Raw genomic sequence first — 21,129 nt, 5'->3', positions numbered from 1 at the left:
CTCATTGTTCCTTCAAGGGTGCTCTATCTTGTACTAGTTCTTTCTTCTTCTTGAGACGATTGTCCCGGGAAAGATTTATAGGGTATTCACAAAGACTTTTTAGGCACAGACTTTGCAAAATATTTTCTGAATTATGCATCTTGGATTTATATAGGGTAATTTTTTTCTTTTAAAATGGTGAATTCATTGTGTTTGAAGATTGGGAGATCTGAGAAGAAATATGATTGAATCAGAAATCTAACACCAGCCAGAGAAGTGAAGAAGGGCTGGGACTGAAATATTCTGAAATGAAAAAGCATAATTTTTAGGCAGCTTCAATTTGTATACTGTGACTATGCAAAATAATGCATTAAAATGTGTTGTACTTTCCCATTATCAAAAATGGAAATTCTGCTGATCCGAAAGGTCTAATTTGTTTTTCTTAATCTGCAGATTTAGATGAAACGAGTATTTGTTTTCTTTAGAGTTAAATAAAATAAAACAAGATCAAATATTACATCTGGATAGACTCCTGTTGCACTTCTTCACATATGCACATAGATTTTCCTAATGTCATTGCATGTATGAAATATCTCCCATGTTATGGTGCTTTGTATGTGCCTGAAATGGGATGTGGATAGGTGGTCATGCCAGACCATCCCCTCATAAATGTTAGTTTTTAAAAAGGGGGAAAAATGTGCCATCACTCTATTGTCCTGCTGCTAGTCGAACAAAGATGTTTGCAAAGCAGTGTTTTAATTCTTTTGTAAACAACTGCTGTTTTTTCAAGCATGTTAGGCATCACTTATAGGTTACAGAATATAGTTTAAGGTTTCACTCTGGCAATAATTTCCTATTGGAAAGGGATGGAAAAAGTATTGGGAAGAAAAGTCGTTAATAGGAGAACTATATTTTTTAGGTCCTCGCCCCCCAGTAGCTTACTTAGCTTTCTCTTGTCTGTTCTACAGCTACAGTTTAGTATCTTTGGCTCCACTTTTGCTTTTCTTATTGTTAGATTTTTCACACTGTTTACTTCTTTCCATGGTAGGAAGAAGACATCATTGATTTCAGAACAGAATGGAAAAGGAGGTCTAAAAAGTGAACGTAAACGTGTGCCAAAGTCTTCACTTCAACAAGGACAAGCAGATGACAGGGATCGTAAAGAAAGGCATGAAAGTAGAAGGCTGGAGAAAGTAAGGTCACAGGACTACCCAGACTTGCCAGAAAAACCTGAGGAAGGCAAGGTAGCAGATGATGAAAAACAAAGGAAAGAAGATGAGTATCACACTCGGTATAGGAGTGACCCAAATCTGGCAAGATATCCTGTGAAACCACATCCTGAGGAGCAACAGATGCGTATGCATGCAAAAGTTTCAAAGGCACGGCATGAAAGGAGACATAGTGATGTAGCTTTGGCACATACAGAAGTGGAGGAAGCAGAGGTACTCGAGAATAAATTAGGAAAACGCTCACAGTTACAGGGAACTCAGGACAGAAAATCTCTTATGGAAACTCAAAGATCATATTCTGTAGAAAGAACAGGTGATGTAAGAATTTCTGTTTCTAAACAATTAGCTAATCATAGTCCACCAACTCCCAGACATAGTCCAGTTCCTACAGAAAACCTAGAATACAAGAACCATGATTCCTTTAAGAAACAGAGTCGCCTTGATCCCAGTTCTGCTATTCTCATGCGAAAAGCAAAACGGGAGAAAATGGAGACCATGCTAAGGAATGATTCCCTTAGTTCTGATCAGTCAGAATCAGTGCGGCCATCCCCTCCAAAGCCTCATAGATCAAAAAGAGGTGGGAAGAAAAGGCAAATGTCAGTCAGTAGCTCAGAAGAAGAAGGAGCATCAACACCAGAATATACTAGCTGTGAAGATGTAGAAATAGAAAGTGAAAGTGTCAGTGAAAAAGGTAAGAGTTTTACATATATTATGTACATGTGCGTGAAAAACATTTTGTGTATATATTCTGCTGTTGCCTTCAACTTTCTTTTGTTTTTCATTTAATTTTTTTTCACCAAAGTATTTTCACCTGGGAGAGGTTGATTATACCCATGGGATTGGTTGTATACCTTTTTTTTTTTTTGGATTTTGATTTTGAGGTAGTTCCAAATTAACACAGCTACTAATTTTTCTCCTTCCTTCTTTCCCTCTCCTTTTTCATGTGACTATTGTAAGTTGAGTGCTTTAGGTTTATATTCTTCTGTGCAGTTCCTGTTCCCCTTTACTTACCACTTCATCTTCTGTTTCAAAATGTGAAATGAATTTCAATGAATGGAATGAATTGAAAGAAAAATTAGTTCCACAGATATTCAGAACTCATCGTAAGGAAGTGTCAGATTTTCACAAAACATCTTGGTTAATTTCAGAATAAGAGTAAACAAAATTCCATGAACTTTAATAAAATATTAAGAATCTGCCATAATACAAGGTTAAAAATGAGAAAATATTTACATATGGGGATATAATGGGGAGGGCAGCAATGAGGAATTTGCCAAATTCCTCATTCCCGGCCCCTCTCCTCCAAATATATTTGTGTATGTGTTTAGCAGGGGAAGTCTGGGGGGAAATGTTGTATGTTATCTAATTATCCATTCAGTAAGAAATCTGGAGCCAAAAGAATTTTTTGGGGGACATAAAAATATATCAGATCAAGTAAGTAAAACCTAGAGCTTGAATGGCCTTACGAATAAAAAGCAAGCTATTAAAATTAAGGCAAATAAGAAATGAATGCCAATGAGAATAAGATGAGAACTGCATTTGCAAAATATCTGAGAAAGAAGGAAGATAGTAATGTGATGTTAATATTCTGACAAACATTTTCCCCAATAACCTGTGCTGAAAATCAAATGGTTTAGTGTGTTTTCTCACAGAGCAACTGCAAGGAACTGAGGAATCATTTTACCATTTAAAAGAGAAGAGAAAAGATTCCCCACAATCATAAGAAGGAAGCAGTATCAGTTGACAAGCACATTAAATTGGCCTTTGCTTAAAATATTTGTACTTTGTTCTTGAAAACTACTTTGCAAGTGTTTTGATACTGAACAATGCTTAAATTGTATAATTTGAAAATGGGACTGAGATAAGCACTTTGCAGAAAGAGTGGAGATATCCTCATTGGGGACATTGGGAATAGCTTTGTTTTGGTGTTGGTTTGTGAGTTTTGTGTTTGAAGAATAACAGTTTCTTAAAGGAAGGGTCAAAACAGGGTTTTCAAAGATAATAGCCAAAGGCTCTGCAATGATATCTGCCAATTCCCTCAGTACCCTTGGGTGCACTAAATTCAGACCTATGGATTTGTGTGCGTCTAGCTTTTCTAAATAGCTCTGAACCCATTCTCTCCCCACCGAGGGCTGCCAGCCTACTTCCCATACTGCATTGCCTAGTGCCATAGTCGGGGAGCTGACCTTGTCTGTGAAGACTGAGGCAAAAAAAGCATTGAGTACTTCAGCCTTTCCTACCTCATCTGTCACCAGGTTACCTCCTTCATCCAGCAACAGTCCCACACCCTCCCTGATAACCCTCTTATTGTTAACATACCTGTAGAAGCCCTAAATGTTGTCATTCACATTCTTTGCTAGCTGCAGTTCCAATTGTGCTTTCACTTTCCTGATTACTTCCCCCCCCGCCCGCTGGCATTCTCCAGCCGTATAGTTATACTCCTTCTTACTCATCTGTCCCAGTTTCCACTTCTTATATGCATTCTTTTTGAGTTAAGCTTGCCAAAGATTTCCCTTGTGAGCCAAACTGGTTGCTGCCATAGTTGCTTTTCTTACTGCAGATTGGGATGGTTTGTTCCTATGTCTTCAATAAGATCTCTTTAAAACATTGCCAGTTCTCCTGAACTCCTTTCCCCTTCATATTAGCTTCCCAGAGGATCCTGCCCATCAGTTCTCTCAGGGAGTTAAAGTCCACTCTTCTGAAGTCAATAGGGCAGACACTGTCCAAAATGGATGGTTTATTCTATAATTAGATTCACTAAACCAGTATCAAAACACCTTTTCTGTAATACCAGATTGACCACCAAGAAGCCAAATACACTCCTCTTTAAACAATCCAACCCTTGGTTCCCATCTAGTCAGCCAAATCTAATATATAGAGAGGTTACTGAAAACATGATTCACCGTACGTGGATTCACCAATCTCACTTATTTCCAGATAAGTCTGAGTCTCGGATTTTACCTAATAATCATGCTGATCCCACCCTTTTAGTAACTAAAATGAAAAGCTTATTAGTAAAAGGGAAAAGAGAGACAGTCACAAATGAATAATAGAGCAATATATCACAAATGAATAATAGAGCAATATATGTACAAATATGTGTAAAGCCTTGAGGTCAGTTTCACAGAAGGGATTATGGAAGCTGCTGACTTGTAAAAGTCTGTCTGGAATCATCCCAACAGGTCAGATTTAAAGTCTGTTAAAGTCTTTCCGAGCATTGTCCTGGTTATTCCAAATCATTATTTGGAAGATCTCTGTCTTATGCCTAGTATTTTTCCTGTTCAAAGATTAAGCAGGATCGGATCCTGGGCTTCCCTTTATAGCTGTCTGGCAAGCTGACAAGCCCTTTGTCCCAGCAGGACTTTCCCTCAAAGGAAGTATAGGCCATGCTGATTGTCTGTGGATGGTTGCTTTGAAGCAAATGTTCTATTTGTTGTTCATACACTGGTAAACTAGTTGCATTCAGTCACATAGGCAATTAGGTGGTAATTCACTATAGTATGGATAGTTAGGATGAAGACATTGTAGATCCTACTGTTAGTTTCCTGCGGCATCTTTCATCTTTGATCTTAAGGTTAATTAAATCATCTGAATGCATAATTTAAGGCAATTAAAAAGAGAATTAGCATCTACAAATTAATCTGGTTACTTTGTTTAATTTCTAACAAGATATTGTTAAACACAAATATATTTAACATCTACCCTTGATTTTTGTTACACAGAAAAATGAGTTGATGATTTGAAATTCATGTACATTTGGATTATATTGATTACATTTTCCTGCCTCTTGCTAAATTATATGAGTCATACCCAGGTTGGCTGGTCTCTCTGATTCTTGACTTTTCAGCCATGATATTCCCATTTACATTAGAACTTGGTGGATAATAAATAGACATGAATAGCTGCTACATCTGGACACAGTAATTTCCCATTCAACTCAATTAGAGGAATCCTGAAAGTAATAATGACTTTATCATTCACAAGTGAACTATGGATCGAAATTTAGAGCTGCTTTAGGCTCCTGTGAAAGTCTCCGGACATGCATCAGTGCTGATGTACTTGGAAGTTGGACACAGATTGGTCATAAAAGAAGTTTAAGTGGTAAAGTGGTGTGACTAGCATCTATTTTGCATTCAGTGAGCATTCATGATTAGCGTGACTTGCTGCTGGAGGTGTTGAAAGAAAAGAAAAATGAATGAGATAAATCATGTTCTATTATGTGCCTTCTTTTTAGTTGTTTTTCCTGCTACACTGCTCCCGTGTCCTCATTGAGTAAGTTACTCCCTTCATAAACTCACAATCCACACCCCACCATCAACTTATGCCTCGATTACAACATGCAAGAGATACATTTCCTGGACACTACAGTACTAATCAAGGATGGCCTGATCAGTACCACACTGTACCGAAAACCTACTGATCGCTATACTTATCTACACCCTTCTAGTTTCCATCCTGCACACGTGACTAGATCCATTGTTTACAGTCACGCTCTTAGATACAATCGCATTTGCTCTGATCCTACTGACAGAGACCAAAAACTTCAAGAACTATACCAAATATTCATAAACCTGAATTACCCCCCAGGAGAAGTAAAAAAACAAATTGACAGGGCCAGACGCATACCCAGAGACCAGCTACTCCAAGATCGGCCCAAAAAAGCCAAGAACAGAACACCACTGGTCGTCAGCTACAGCCCCCAACTCAGACCACTGCAGCGAATTATTAAAGACCTACAACCTATTCTTAATCAGGATGCTACACTCCAGAAGGCCCTGGGTGACATGCCTGTTCTCTCCTACAGACAACCTGCCAACCTCATGAGGATCCTTACTAACAGCCACAGTCTATACCCCAGGAACACCAGTCCTGGAACCTTTCCCTGCAACAAAGCCCGCTGCCAGCTTTGTCCACATATCTTCTCTGGAAATACCATCACTGGACCTAACCAGGTTACTCACAGAATCACGGGCACTTTCTCATGCTCCTCTACTAACATCATATATGCCATCATGTGCCAACAGTGCCCAGATGCTTTGTATATTGGACAGACTTCTAACTCCCTTAGACAAAGGGTCAATGGGCACAAAACAGACATCAAAACACTCCAGATCCACAAACCAGCTAGTCAACATTTTAATGGAATGGGGCATTCTGTCAATGACCTCAAGGTATGTGTGTTACTGAAGAGAAATTATCACTCCGTTTTAGAAAGAGAAGTGGACGAGCTGACATTTATATTCAAATTCGGCACATTAACACATGGTTCAACTCGTGATGGGAACTTTCTGAGTCACTATAGGGGCTCGTCTGCATACTTGGCTCAATCTAATTCTTGACCTTCCCCCCACATCTCTCCACTCTCTGATTTGCTCACCTTGATTATCTTTTTCTGATTTGTTCTCCTTGCTTACTGTTTTTGGTTCTCTGTGTCTTAAATATTGAGTCTGTTGTGGTCTGGCTATGGTCTGAAGAAGAGGGTCTGTCCCACGAAAGCTCACCTAATAAACTATTTTGCTAGTCTTTAAAGTGGTACTTGACTGCTTTTTTGTTTTGATCACTGAATATTGTGTAAGTGGAATTTATACCACCTAATTGCTTATACCTGCCACAGTTCAATGCAGCTGCACCTGTATTTCCCTTCTGTGATCTATTAAGGCCCTACTCTCAGGATTCTAGCTCCCCAGGCATTATCTATCTTGGGTGGACAATCACATCTTACTCCCTTTTGAACAGGGTATTTCCAGATTGCACAGTCTCCTATTTATATTATCATTCCCAGCAGAGACAGGCTGCCAAAGCACTTAGTTATTTTCTTTTCATAGATAGATAGATAGATGATCACTCATCGCAAAGTATGGTTGTCTTCCACGAGAGTTGTGGATCCTCAGGCGGCTGATAAGGCCTATCCTTGAACCACAAATTCTATTACAGTGGGGACAGATGTTTCCAGATATAGCAGAAGGCTGTTGACCATGTCTCTCCTTTCTGCTGCACCTCTTGTTCTCCTCAGATTGTCAGCAGGCAAGTTCAAAATGCAGGGGACCATAGCATAGCACTTATCTCCATTTTGAGCAATATTGGGTGTGTGTCTTCCAAGTGTCAATATCAGTCTTACATTTTCAGCCACTGGGATGGTGATCCTGCTGGATAGCTGTCCAGCCAAAAGGGAGACTTTTGACTTGTGCACGTGATTGTTTTCCCAAAACTTAAAGTGCCTGTGCAAGACATCTTTTTAAAGTGAGGAGAGTGGTGCACAACAGTCATCATCCGGTTCTTGACAGATAGAGGGCTTCAACCAGTGACATGGGCACCATGATGATTGGAACTCCTCTATCTGCTGCATCCTTCATCTGCTTCACAGCCATTATGACATTACACAACAGTTTCACCTCCATTGTGCGGTAATCCTCTATCTGCTTTGCTGATGAGGACTTCTTGGACTACATTTCTTCTGTATTTCACCTTTGACCATTCTGCTATGGTCGACCCTACGGGAGTACATGACTCCAGGTGGTATCATTCTCGGGGTCATTGAAACATGTAAGCCTAAAAGAGTAAGATAAAAGCACTAGAACATAAAAATGGCCATACTGGGTCAGACTAAAAGTTCATCTTGCCCAATACACTGTCTTCTGAGAGTACCCAGTGCTAGCTAGGAGCTTCAGAGGAAATCAGCAGAACAGGTTATCATCAAGTGATCCATCCTCTGTTGCCCATTCCCTGCTTCTGGCTAACAGAGGCTGGAAACACTATGGAGGGAGGGATAGTTCAGTGGTTTGAGCATTAGCCTGTTAAACCCAGGGTTGTGAGCTCAGTTCTTGAGGGGGCCATTTAGGGATCTGGGGCCAATAAATTTAAAATAAAAATCTGTCAGAGATAGTGATAGGTCCTTCTGTGAGGGCAGAGGACTGGGCTCAATGACCTCTCAAGGTCCTTCCAGCTCAATGAGATTAGTATATCTGCATATTTTACAAAAAAAAAAGAAAAGAACCTTCATGCACTCTAATAAGCTTACAAATGTTCACCCATATACTAACTTGGGCTCTTGCAGGTACAGTCCTTCAACACCTTAACCAAGAAGTTTCCTTTGTATTTACAAGTCCATCACAGCTTCAGCTCAGAACAAGCTGATATGTTTAATCCACCCTTTTCACAATTCAGGGGGTCTTTGATCTGGAGTTTCCAAGAACAGGTAGTTAGTAGACAGTGGGTTTCTCTCTTGGGACCACAACTTGCAAAATGGTAGATTCAAAGTGGTTATTTGCAGTGCTCTTACCAAGAAGTAACTCCTAAAAAAAAAACAAAACACTTCACATGTATTCTTCCAAAAAGTGTTTACAGTCCCTTCTTGAGATTTCATTAATTATGCTTCTGGACAAGTTCTGTATGTAAAATTGCATTTTAATACAATGGTCCCCAGAAGTATTTACCTTCACTGAATTAAGTTAAACTTTATTTAATCAATTTCATTAGGACATGGCAGTAAGCTGTTAGTCTGTCGCATCTCCCTCTAACAAAAGTGGATGTAACTACGATGCTGCCTCAGGGTTTACACATAGGGGCATGAGAGGGTAAATGGACTGGAATCTCTGGGCCTGCAGAAGGACTGGGGTGGGGGGGTGCCCACAGCAGGGATAAGTGCCCCCCATGCACTCACCAGCAGTGGCAGGGGAGTGTAGGAATGCGGTCCCAACTCAGTCTGCTCTCCCAGCACATTGCTTAAGGGAGAGGCGAGATTTGTCCATGCATTCACTAGTGGAAGTAGAGCAACGTAGCTGGGGGAGCAGAGTGAGCTGGGGCTTCATTGTCCCTCTTCCCCCAGGTGCTGCCAGTGAGTGCAGAGTGCTGGACCTTCACTGCTCTTCTGCCCCTCCCCGCAGCAGTCAACTCTGGTGTTGACTGGTCCCTGGCTCTGCCTCCCTTGAACTTGGGACCTGGGGATAATGGTAGCCTCACCACTGCTTCTCCTGTGGGAGGAGCAATAATATTGATTCCACAACACATTGGATGGCATCCTCCCCCCATCCACCATTGAGTTAGTGAGTAGAATTTCTTCTGTAATCCAGTTTAGGTCATGTTAACACCTTCACAGACTGTGGAAAGATATTCCTCTTCTTTCTTGCCTGTAGTTACCTTTATCTTCTCCTAGGCAGTTGCCTGGTTTTCTGCTTGGGCATTTTACACCCTGGGTAGTTTCCACAGATTAGGCAATGCACCACAGCTGCCTGAATGTCCTTACTTCTGTCTGAAAACACTGCCGTCGCACTACTTCATTCTTCCTCAGTTTCCCTATTAAGGATCAGCAGAAAGTGTAATTCCCTGATCTAGGCTTTGGAATTCTCAGAATTTCTGTCCAAATTGTGTTTCCCCTCCAGAGAAGGAGACTATCTGACCCTCCCCCTCCTCTGGTATTGGTCTGCATAAGATGTTGAGGTAACTGACTCTTCTTAGACACAGCAGGGGACTGATGTAAAACTCCACCCTCTAAGCTTCCATGAACGGTTCTACTTGTGTCTTTGCTCAGATTCTGGCTTGCCTGCCTGAGTCCACCTAACACGGCCACTTTTGTTTTCATACTATAACACCATTTTCCAAGAACAAAGAATATAGAGTATTGATACACTTGCATTCAGCACCTGAGTCTTCCTGATCTGTACAGAAGCCTGTGCTTTTCATTGAACAAAGGCTTTGACACCAGGGACCTTAACCTACATTTTGCACCATGGGATCATCTGATGGGATTCATGACAGGTATCTTAGTTACACTTATAGCAGTCCCAGTCTCTTTCCATCCAGCAAATCTCTCCCCATTAACCACCACTTTGTATTTCCCCTAGTGATCACATGAATTTGCCCCTGAGAGGGTGCAGCATGACACGTACGCAGCAGTATGGGGTGTGACTGGCTGACTAGGAACATTGTATGCCATAGACAGATTGGCTGTGAAGTCCGTGAGGCTGGGCTGCAGCTGGCCAGTTCAGCACTGCACTGAGAGTCAGTGTATGCCATGGGCATTCTTGGACAAAGTGACCCTGCTGGCCACATATGACCCACTGCTGCTCTCCACTTCTCCCCCGGCTTCTTGGAAATGTTTTGTCTGCCCTCCAGTGTGTGGATCTCAGTGCAAGTGTGATCCCATAGGCCCGATCTCTGATCCCATTTGCTCTTTATTAGGTTTTCTGTCAACTCATGGCAACTGTCTGCATCTTGATCAGGCCATTTGCCAGCTGTGGGTACATCTTTGGAATTTTTGTCTGTTAACCATAGTTTCAGGCGGGGGCGGAAGATATTATACAGTTGTTCTGTATCCATGAGTTTATAGGTCTTATTAACCATGGTAGCCATCCAAACAGTTTCCATTTCCTTATATAAGTCCTAACTTGAATTGGCCCCTCAGCCTAGGGAGTATCCTTTTCCCCCATACATTTCTCAAAAACCTTCTGAGATGTGCTGCTGGGGGTCAGTTTAAACATTTGCCACAAAGCCTGTTTACCTCCATCATAATCTTTATAGTCCTCCTTTCCCATAAAGGTAACAAAGCCCAAGGTTTTTGTCCCAGCTACTTGAGGCATGACGTAACCCATCATGTCCCTCTTCTCCACCTTATTCAATTTATACCTCTTTTCCAAAGCATGTAGGAACATATCCATGTCAACACCCTCCCTAACATAGAGAAGTTTTTTGGAGTCTACATCACCCTCTTGGACAGGTACTTGGGACTGGCTTCACCTACCAGACAATGGTTTTACTGGTGCGGTCTCTATCTAATGCTGAAACCCACAGTAGGTGTTTATTCCTAGTTTCTGTCCACCTTACACCTAACATATGAAGTTATAATGCTAATTACTGAATGCACCTTCTTCTTGCACTCACCTATAAGCTTGGGCTGGAGGGAACTGAGATGTATTTTTGAGAAATTGAGGTCAGTACACTGGTGCTGACATATTCTGATGAGTACATTCTAAGGCAGTAATTAGAAATATAACACTGCATGCTGTAACTGTCACTGCTGTAACTTGAAATTACCATGTGTGACCTTCCATTTCCACTGCAAGCTTTTGCAAAACAGACTGTTCTCATAAAAATAAAAAAAAAATGTAAACTTTTGTCCATAAAAACAGACACAGGGGAACAGGTTGCCTTGCACTCTTTTAGTTGTGAGTTCTTTATCCTCCATTCCAAAGAAAGTTGGCAAGATCTTAGGATGATTTTGTATTATCGAAAGTTCCCCTCCATAGCTTTTTATTGGTTTATTTATGGACATTTCTATGGTGTTTGTCACTATAATATGTGAGTACTTCATCAAATGATTATATCACCACAATTCCCCTATGAGGTAGAGGACTTTTCTGAGGTTCACGATACATTTGGGAAACTAAAGCATAGAGGTTAAGGGCATTATTCTTTTTAAAAAGAATAAAAAGAAAAAAAAGCCCCCAACCTTTGTTTCCACCTGTTTAAATGGCTAGATTTTCAAAAGATCTCACCTCTTGTGTAGGGTCCTGCGCAACATGGTTAGATTTTCTAAATTGCACAGCATCCCACAGCTTCTGTTAACCTTAAATTCGAATTAAAAGCTACCAAAGGAACACTGAGAGCTCCTGGGTGTTGAGCACTTCTGCATATTTGATCATTTCAATCAGTTGCTTAAATGGAGACTGAGTTCTTCTAAAAATCTGGGCTTAACTGTGGCATGGTCAGCACTTCTGAAGACGTGGTCATTGGTGGTTTACCCATTGCTTCTACACTTTCCTGTTCTATCGAAAGAGCAGGCCCCACGTCGAAGTTGAGTGTGGCACGTCTAAACACACTGTATGCTCTTTCGAAGATGAAGCACCACAGGAATTGAAACCACTCTTCCAAACAGAAAATAGGAAGAGGCCACTCTTTTGACGTCTCTGTTCAAAAGAGGACGTGTGTAGATGCTCCGTGTCCCACTTTTTCGAAAGAGCGGGGTCCACCGTGGTTGCGATCAGCGGTTAGGTGGAGACGGGCTGCCCCGTCCCTGTGGTCTGTGTGTGCAGCAGCTCTTTAAGCTGCGCGGACCAGGAAACTCCATTGCAGGAAGCTGAGTGTGTGCAGGCAGCAGCTGCTACATATGCTGCCCCTGCATGCCTCATTGCAACCCCAAGCAGCCCTCTGCTCACAATGGCCACCAGCCAGCTATGTGAGGAGCCCTGCCCCCGCCCCCCCGAGTGCACGCAAGACCCCCAAGGGTCCAGCTGGGGGTGGGGAGTATGTCCCCTCCTGGACCAAGCACAAGCTACGGGACCTGGTGGGGCTCTGGCAGGAGGAGGAGGTGCTTAGGGTGATGGGGAGCAAGCAGCAGAATGTGGTCCCCTTCCCCTGGCTGGCTGAGGGCCCGACCACCCGGGGTTGTCCTGCCTGCACTCCTGACCAGGTTAGGAGTAAGGTGAAGGAGCTGTGGCAGGGTTATGCCTAGGCTTGGGATTCAGCCAGCCAGTTGGGGGATGCCCCTGCTTCCTGCCCCTATTACAGGGAGCTCAGGAGCGTCGTGGGCCCCTGGGACACATCCTCCCCTTTGTCCCTCCTGGACATCTCGTCTGCTGAGCCCCAGCCAGGAGAGGAGCTGGAGGTGGGACCGTTGGCCAGCCCTGCACCACCAGGCCTGCAGATGAAGCCAGCCTCGGACGGGGACTGGTCCGGCAAGGAGAGAGAGCATCTCCAGCTGGGCAGTGGCCAGACAGCCATCCCCCAACCTCGGTTGTGGACCTTCAGGTACGTACCCAACAGGGCATGCACCCTGAACCATGGGCCAGGGGTCCCATACACGACTGGGGCCCCCCACACCCCCAACAGACCCTGGCCCGCCAAGGACCAGCTAGACCATGGCCCCGGGATGGCAGCATGGCTGCCAGTGGCTGTCAGCACCTGCTCCCATGGTCAGCACTGTGCCCTACTCGAAGGGGAGGGGGGCGACCCACACAATGGGGCCGTCCACAGGGCCACCATACCCACGGATGGGGGGATAGGGGACAAGGACCCAGTGCCCATGGGGGGATGGGGGACATGGGCTACAGGGAGGGATCAGTACTCATGGCCTGTTCCTCTCTTCCCCCATTTCTGCAGCCGCACCATCCTAGACCCAGGAGAGCCTCTCCCTGTCCCTGGTCCTGGACAGCCCCCACAGGGCAAGGGATGGTGACCAGATGGAACCACCACCAGTGCCAGGATGGGCCCAGTCACGGCGGAGCAAGAGGCAGCTGGCGGAGGATCCCCCACCTCGCCGCTTCCATCTGGCACCAGATGGAGCTGGTGAAGTGCTGGCTGTGCTTGGAGAAGGGGGAGGCCACCTGGTGCTGGGTGGCCAGTGGAGAGCTCCTGGCCACCTTCGGGGATGTGCCACCCCTGCTGTGCCCACACCCACCAGCCTGTTGAGAGAGGACTCCTCTGGCTCGGACCACTGGCCCAAGGCCAATCCCCAACACCACCTCTCTGTACTCCCCACCCCCTCTCAGCTCCACCAGGCACACTGGTCCAGATCCCACTGTAAATAGTTAGATGTTCTATTATGTTTAGCCGGAAGTTTTACCCACACAGTTTTTATAGTTAACAATACACCCATTTATTTTTTCAGAAACCCCTGTGTGCTTGGTGGGGAGGGTTGTGCGGGAGGTGAAGGGCGGTGTGTGGAAGGTAGAGGAGCGGTGCGTGGGAGGTCTGCTGGAGTGGCTGGGGCAGCGCTTACTGTGGCCCCTGGTCAAAGTATCAGCGCAGGGCCTCCCAGATGCAGATCCCGTCCTGGTGAGCCTGGCAGCTAGGGGTGCGGCTGGCTGGAGGTAGCCTGTGCTGGCCTCAGACACTCACCCCTGCACAAAGGTGTCCCACTTACTCTCCATGATACTGTGGAAGGTGTAACAGATGCCCATAACCTGGGGGGACATTGAGGATGCCCATGTCCAGTCAGGCAAGAAGACAGGGCCACCACCCCTTCAAGTGGCTGAAGGTGCGCTCAACCACATGGTGGGCGTGGTTGAGCTGGCCCTTGAAGTGCTTCTGGCTGGGGGTGGGGTGGTCCATATGGGGCTGTATGAGCCAGGGCTGGAGCAGGTATGCCATGTTGGCCACTAGACAGAGGGGCACTGTTGTGTTCCCCAGTGAGAGCTCCCTCTGGAGGATGTAGGTCCCTGCCTCTAGCCAGCAGCACAGGCCCGAGTTCCAGAATACCTGCATATTGGGGGTGCAGCCAGACCAGCCCACGTACACATCCTGGAACTGGCCCTGTCTGTCCACTATGGCCTGCAGGACCACTGACTGGTAGCCTTTCCTGTTTGTGAATTGTCCTCCACTGTGCTCTGGGGCACGGGTAGGTATGTAGGTCCCATCGAGGACCCCGAAGCAATTCAGGAACCCCAGTGTGGTGAAGACTGCAATGGCTGCGTCCAGGTCCCTGATGTGAACGACCCTCTGGAGGAGCATGGCATTTAGAGCACGGACCACCTGTGGTGGAGGGATGTGGGGGCATAGGCATATGGGCCTGACTTAGTTCCATTGAAGTGCCATAACCGCAAGGCAGGCCCTCCCACTCAGTACATGCTATGCTAAAGTGCACATACATTTTTCATAAACAGTGTAAAAGAGCCCTGAACTTCCACTAATAAATTAAGATGATCCTTTTGATCTGTAAGTTTAGGGGAAGAGATGGTCTGTGAAAGATGAAGTACAGAGCTACACAGTATTTATGAATGCAGCTGAAATGTATATAAACTTACTCACTGAAGAAGTCTGATGTAGAAAATCTATACTTCCTCTGCTGTTCCAGGTAGCTTTCTGCTCCTGCTGAGGGGAAACTTAATATCCTAGAGAAGAGAAGAATAAATTTGTTATTAGCCTACTTCAGTACAAGTTTGTTTTCTGAGTGACCTGATGGCCATTTGCCAAGTAGTTCCCTGGTGAGCCAGTCATAAATCTTTCCCTGCTGTGCAGAGGAGGGAGTCAGCTATGTGTGTGGTACTGTCCCAAGACTCTGTGGGGGATGCCATGTGGGAGTTGGGTATCTAAGGACCAGGTTTACTATATGCATCTGTCTGCGCTTTCAACCCTCAAACTTACAACACTTCATTGAAAAGTCAACAGAGAATCAGATGAGCTCCTTTGTATATTACTAGATATGTTTCTGAAGGAGTTGTAATTGTTTCTGTGAATTACAGGAATTTAGTGTACTGACAATAACTATCCCAACTACTACCCGTGTCTGCACGTGCCGGCTACTTCGAAGTAACCACGCCAACTTCGAAATAGCGCCTGCCACATCTACACGTGGCGAGCGTTATTTCGAAGTTGAAATCGACATAAGACGGCGAGACGGCGAAGTCGCTATCCTCATGAGGAGATGGGAATAGCACCCTACTTCGAAATTGAACGTCGAAGTAGGGCATGTGTAGCCGATCCGCGTCCCGCAACATCGAAATAGTGGGGTCCGCCATGGCGGCCATCAGCTGAGGGGTTGAGAGACGCTCTCTCCAGCCCCTGCGGGGCTCTATGGTCACCGTGTGCAGCAGCCCTTAGCCCAGGGCTTCTGGCTGCTGCTGCTGCACCTGGGTATCCATGCTGCATGCACAGGGTCTGCAACCAGTTGTCGGCTCTGTGGATCTTGTGTTGTTTAGTGCAAGTGTGTCTGGGAGGGGTCCTTTAAGGGAGCGGCTTGCTGTTGAGTCCACCCTGTGACCCTGTCTGCAGCTGTTCTTGGCACCCTTATTTCGATGTGGGCCACTTTGGTGTGTAGACGCTCCCCTGCAGCACCCACTTCGATGTAGTGCTGCCCAACGTCGATGCTGAATGTTGACGGCACCAGCCCTGGAGGACGTGTAGATGTTATTCATCGAAATAGCTTATTTCGATGTCGCTACATTGAAAGAAGCTATTTCGATGCAGCATTCACGTGTAGACGTAGCTACTGTGAGCTAAGTCTAATAATAGAATCTGGTCCGTGCTGAACTGCAGAACAAAAGTAATTGTCATGTACTAGAAGAGTTAACTTTTCTTTTGCTTTATTTAAATCATTGCTCTGGGGTGGGCGGGGGACGAAGGGTTCAGTATGCAGGCTGCCCTAGAAGGAGAGAAGAGCACCTATCCATGGACATTGCAATTCCAGTGGGCAAAGTGTGTGTGTGGACTCTCCATGTGCTCTTTCAAAAAAGGGCTAGATTTTCTGAATGAACTTGCTAGTGTAGACACAGTCTCGGTGTTTCCATTGGAGAACTCCAGGTTAAAGTCAGAGTCTATCAGCAAGTAGGACTGAGTAAGTAGATGGCAGGTTTTAACTCAAGTCAGTACTTATCTAATATCAAATTCTAATGTTAATAGGCAAGATATCATAATCCAGAAGACATGTTAAACCAAGTTCTTGACCTTTCTCAAAGTGCCTCTGATACTTTTAAATTCCATTGTGGATAACTTTAGTCTTACCTTTCAGTGTATAGATGTCATTTTATATTTTATGCTTCTTCACTTCTTGTCCTAAACAATTATAAAATGCTGGGGTGTATTGTGAAACAGCAGCACTGTAATTCCAGTTTAAGTGTTTGGGATTTATTGTTTATGTTTTGGGGAGCAATAATATACTGGCCAGCATGTTATGCAGCTGCATATTCTGCAGTCTGCTTTTATACAAAAGAGGTAGAAGACTAGTAAGCAAACTAAAATCAAGGATTTATTCAAAAAAAGTAGCTTCCAGAGTGTGTCACAGGGTCATTATAGATTCAATCACTCTGCACCTTGTACATCTAGGCTACGTCTACATGTGTTTGCTACATCGAAATAGCTTATTTCAATGTAGCAACATCAAAATAGGCTATTTCGATGAATAACGTCTACACGTCCTCCAGGGCTGGTGCCGTCGACGTTCAACATCGACGTTGGGCAGCACCACATCGAAGTAGGCTCTGCGAGGGAACGTCTACACACCAAAGTAGCACACATCGAAATAAGGGTGCCAGGAACAGCTGCAGACAGGGTCACAGGGCGGACTAGTGCTTCCGGGGCAACAGCTAGCTGCTCCCTTAAAGGGCCCCTCCCAGACACACTCAGCCTGCACAGCACGCGGTCTGCAGAGCCATAGGCACGCACGCCTCGAGCGATGCAGTCAGGGACCCCCAGCAGCAGCAGCAGCCAGAGGTCCACACAGCCGCCCCTGTAGGAGCAGTGCTCGCCCTGCTCAATGCCATGCAGGAGGCAGCTGATCACATCCTAGCCACAGAGGAGGAGCTGCCCGCAGGGGAGGAGGAAGCAACCCCAAACCCCTGCAGCACCCCGCCCCCCCCGCCGCACCCGCCGCCGGCTGTGGAGCTACCCCACCAGCACCGACTGGTGGGAGAGGCTGGTGCTCGGAGAGTGGAACGATGACCGCTGGCTCAGGAACTTTCACATGAGCCGGCAGACATTTCTGGAGCTATGCCAGTGGCTTACCCCCGCACTGAGGCACCAGAACACCTTCATGCGGCGTGCCCTCAGTGTGGAGAAACGGGTCGGCATCGCTGTCTGGAAGCTGGCCACTCCAGACAGCTACCGATCCGTGGCCCAGCAGTTTGGCGTCGGCAAGGCCACCATCGGGGCTGTCCCCATGGAGGTAAGAGGACCCACGGGGGGAGGGGGAGGCAGCCCTGGCAGGGGAGGGGAGCCCTGGCAGGGGAGGGCCACACACACCCTGCACACCCCTCAGTGGTGCTCTCCCATGTGCTTCCCCTGCAGGTCGTCCGCGCCATCAACGCCCTGCTCCTCCACAGGCTCGTGAGGCTTGGGGACCCGGATGCCACCATCGCGGGCTTTGCCACCCTGGGCTTCCCCAATTGCTTCGGGGCTCTGGGTGGGACCCATATCCCCATCCGCGCCCCAGGGCACAGTGGAGGACGCTACCTAAACCGGAAGGGCTACCACTCAGTAGTCCTCCAGGCCTTGGTGGACAGCCGGGGCCGCTTCCTGGACATATATGTGGGCTGGCCTGGCAGCACCCACGACGCCCGGGTATTCCAGAACTCAGGCCTGTGCCGCCAGCTGGAGGCGGGGACCTACATCCCCCAGTGGGAGATCCCTGTGGGGGACACCACTATGCCCCTCTGCGTCATCGCAGACGAGGCATAACCCCTCCGGCCCTGGCTCATGCACCCTTACATGGGCCATCTGGCAGCCAGCCAGGAGCGCTTCAACATGCGCCTGAACCACGCGCGCCAGGTGGTGGAGCGCACATTTGGCCGCCTCAAGGGGCGCTGGAGGTATCTCCTCACCCACCTTGATGCGGGCCCCACCAACATCCTCCAGATTGTGGGTGCGTACAACGCCCTCCACAACCTCGTCGAGAGCAAGGGGGAGGCCTTCTTTCAGGGCTGGGCTGTGGAGGCTGGCAGGGCCGATGTGCAGCCACCCGCTGCCCCCAGTTGCCAGGTGGACCCCGAAGGGACCCAGGTCCGGGAGGCCCTGTGGGCCCAGTTCGACGAGGCCGCAGGGTGAGCGCTGGCAGGCCCCCGCTGCACACCCCCCATCCTCCACAACACTCCCTGCTCCTATGCCCACACCACAGAGCACCCAAAAGCACACCCCCCTGACTTTACTTGTAAATAAAAACAGACATGTTTTTCATAAAAAAAGAATATATATGTTGAACTCTTCTTCTTATATTATAACTATGTACAGCCAAAATAAATATTATATATATACGTATTATAAGATGAAAGGAAAAAAAAGGGGAAGACAAGAAAGGGGAGAACTATTTACATGGGGGGGCAGGTATCATCATAACAGAACAGAACAGGGGTCTAATACAAACTATTTATAAAACATAGGTGAGGGGGATATATACAAAGGGGGGGGGCCACGTCCTGGGCCCCACACCCCCTAATGTCCAGCGCTGGGGGTGGGCGGCCGCGACCCGCGCCTCGGTCGCAGCCCATGCCAGGCCTGGCTGGGGGCCAGGCAGACCGGGAGATAAGGCCGGCGGGTGTCACCTGGCCCCAGGTCCCCCTCGGTGGATGGGCCCTCGGTGGCGGACGGCGGTGCGACGGCAGGCGGAGCAGCAGGTGGAGCGGTCGGTGGAGCAGGCAGGGTGGGCAGAGCGGCGGCCGGTGCGGCATGGGGGGCCAGGTAGTCTGCTATGCGCTCAAAAGTGCGCATAAAGGCCCCCCATGCCTCCTGGCACCAGGCCAGCGCCCGCTCTTGGAGCTGGAGGCGCCGCTCCTCCACCCGCAGACGCCGCTCGGAGACCTCCAGCTGCCGACGAAGGATGGCCAGCAGCTGGGGGTCCGTCACCATCCGTGGGTGGTTCTGGCTCCACTGTCGTCCGCGCCCTGAAGCCGGTCGGTGCTCTGCCGAGGGGATGGCCTGGAGTGATGGCCCCGGTGGGCTCTCAGGGACCACTGACACCTCGCCGGCGCTCTCCGGTCCTTCTGATGGTGCAGCTGCGGAACGTGGGGGGAAGAAGAGTGGAGACAGCCGTTAGTGTGGGCCCCGAGCCGTGGCCCTTGTCCCCCCACCCCTCTGCTGCTGGTTCCCCATCCCCGGGAGATGCTGCTGCTGCTGCTGCTGCTGCTGATGGGTGTCCCACCCCCTCCCCCCGGGGGACCCTAGGTTCCGCTCCCCCCATCCCCAGGGATGGGGCATGGCACTGTCCTGCTGGGGGGGCAGGGGCTGATGCACTCCTGTGAGGGACATGCCACTGCTGTCCTTGGGGCCATGGTCATCTGGGCATGGGGAGGGCCCTGGGTCATATCTGTTACCCCCGCCTCTCAACCCCGGGGGTGTGCACCGGGGGGTGTACATACCTGATGGTCCACTCCCACGGTCGGTGGACACCCTGTGGGCAGACGCCCTGCTGGAGCTCCGGGACGGGATGTGGATCCGGAGCCCTGAGTCACTGGAGGAGGACTCCGCCTCCTCCTCCTCCTCCTCCTCCAGTGCCCCAGGGGTGGGCTCCTGGGGGGAACCCTGGGGTGCGGGGCTTACCTCCGGGCCACACTCTGCCTCCGGGGCCTGCTGGGGCTCGTCAGCCGAGGTATCAAGAGTGGCCAGAGGGGAGGAGGTGTGCCGGGGGCCCAGGATGGCCCTGAGCTCCCTGTAAAAGGGGCAAATGACAGGGGCGGCCCCAGATCGGCCAGCCGCATCCCGGGCCCGGGCATAACCCTGCTGCAGCTCCCCACCTTACTCCTGACATGGTCAGGAGTGCGGGCAGGGTGACCCCGGGCGGCCAGGCCCTCAGCCAGCCGAGTGAATGCATCCACATTCTGCCTCTTGCTCCCCATTACCTGGAGCACCTCCTCCTCACTCCAGAGCCCCAGCAGGTCCCGAAGCTCGGCCTCCGTCCCGGAGGAGCCCCGCTGCCGCTTCCCAGCCTGGCTGCCGGTCTGGGAGCCCTGGCTCCCCTTGGGGGGGTGCCCTGGAGGTGCTTAGGGGGCTGGGGGGTGGCCATCACAGCGGTGGGGGGTTGATGTGGCTGCCGAGGAGCGTGCAGGCTGGCCGTGTGGCTGGGCTGCCGCCTGCACACACTCTCAGCTTCCTGCACAGGAAGGCAGGGGGCGGGGAGCTTTAAGGGGCCGCTGCAAGCGGCGACCATCGAGCTCAGGGGCTGGAGAGAGCGTCTCTCAACCCCTCAGCTGATGGCCGCCATGGTGGACCCCGCTATTTCGATGTTGCGGGACGCGCAACGGCTACACGTTCCCTACTTCGACGTTGAACGTTGAAGTAGGGCACTATTCCCATCTCCTGATGGGGATAGCGACTTCAACGTCTCACCGCCTTACGTTGATGTCAACTTCGAAATAGCGCCTGCCACGTGTAGCCATGACGGGCGCTATTTTGAAGTTGGCGCGGCTACTTGGAAGTAGCCGGCACGCGTAGACGCGGCTTTACAGTGATAACTGATGTTTGTATTGATGGCCCTCAAAACAAAACAGCAGAAATGTAGCACTTT

General features: G+C 48.2%; 1 protein-coding gene across 42 annotated transcripts in view; it reads left to right on the top strand.

The window, feature by feature from the left end:
- RIMS1 (regulating synaptic membrane exocytosis 1) overlaps positions 1-21,129 on the top strand; it is a 423,063-nt gene that overhangs the window by 170,656 nt on the left and 231,278 nt on the right. For all 42 annotated transcript variants that reach the window (XM_074991019.1, XM_074991025.1, XM_074991017.1 and 39 more), the window contains one exon: positions 1,028-1,899. In XM_074991019.1, the coding sequence (XP_074847120.1) occupies positions 1,028-1,899 (872 nt within the window). The remainder of the gene's footprint in view (positions 1-1,027; positions 1,900-21,129) is intronic.

The sequence above is a fragment of the Carettochelys insculpta genome, chromosome 3, assembly GCF_033958435.1.
Source record: "Carettochelys insculpta isolate YL-2023 chromosome 3, ASM3395843v1, whole genome shotgun sequence".
Taxonomy (NCBI): Eukaryota; Metazoa; Chordata; order Testudines; family Carettochelyidae; genus Carettochelys; species Carettochelys insculpta.
This window is presented reverse-complemented; position numbering and strand designations above follow the sequence as displayed.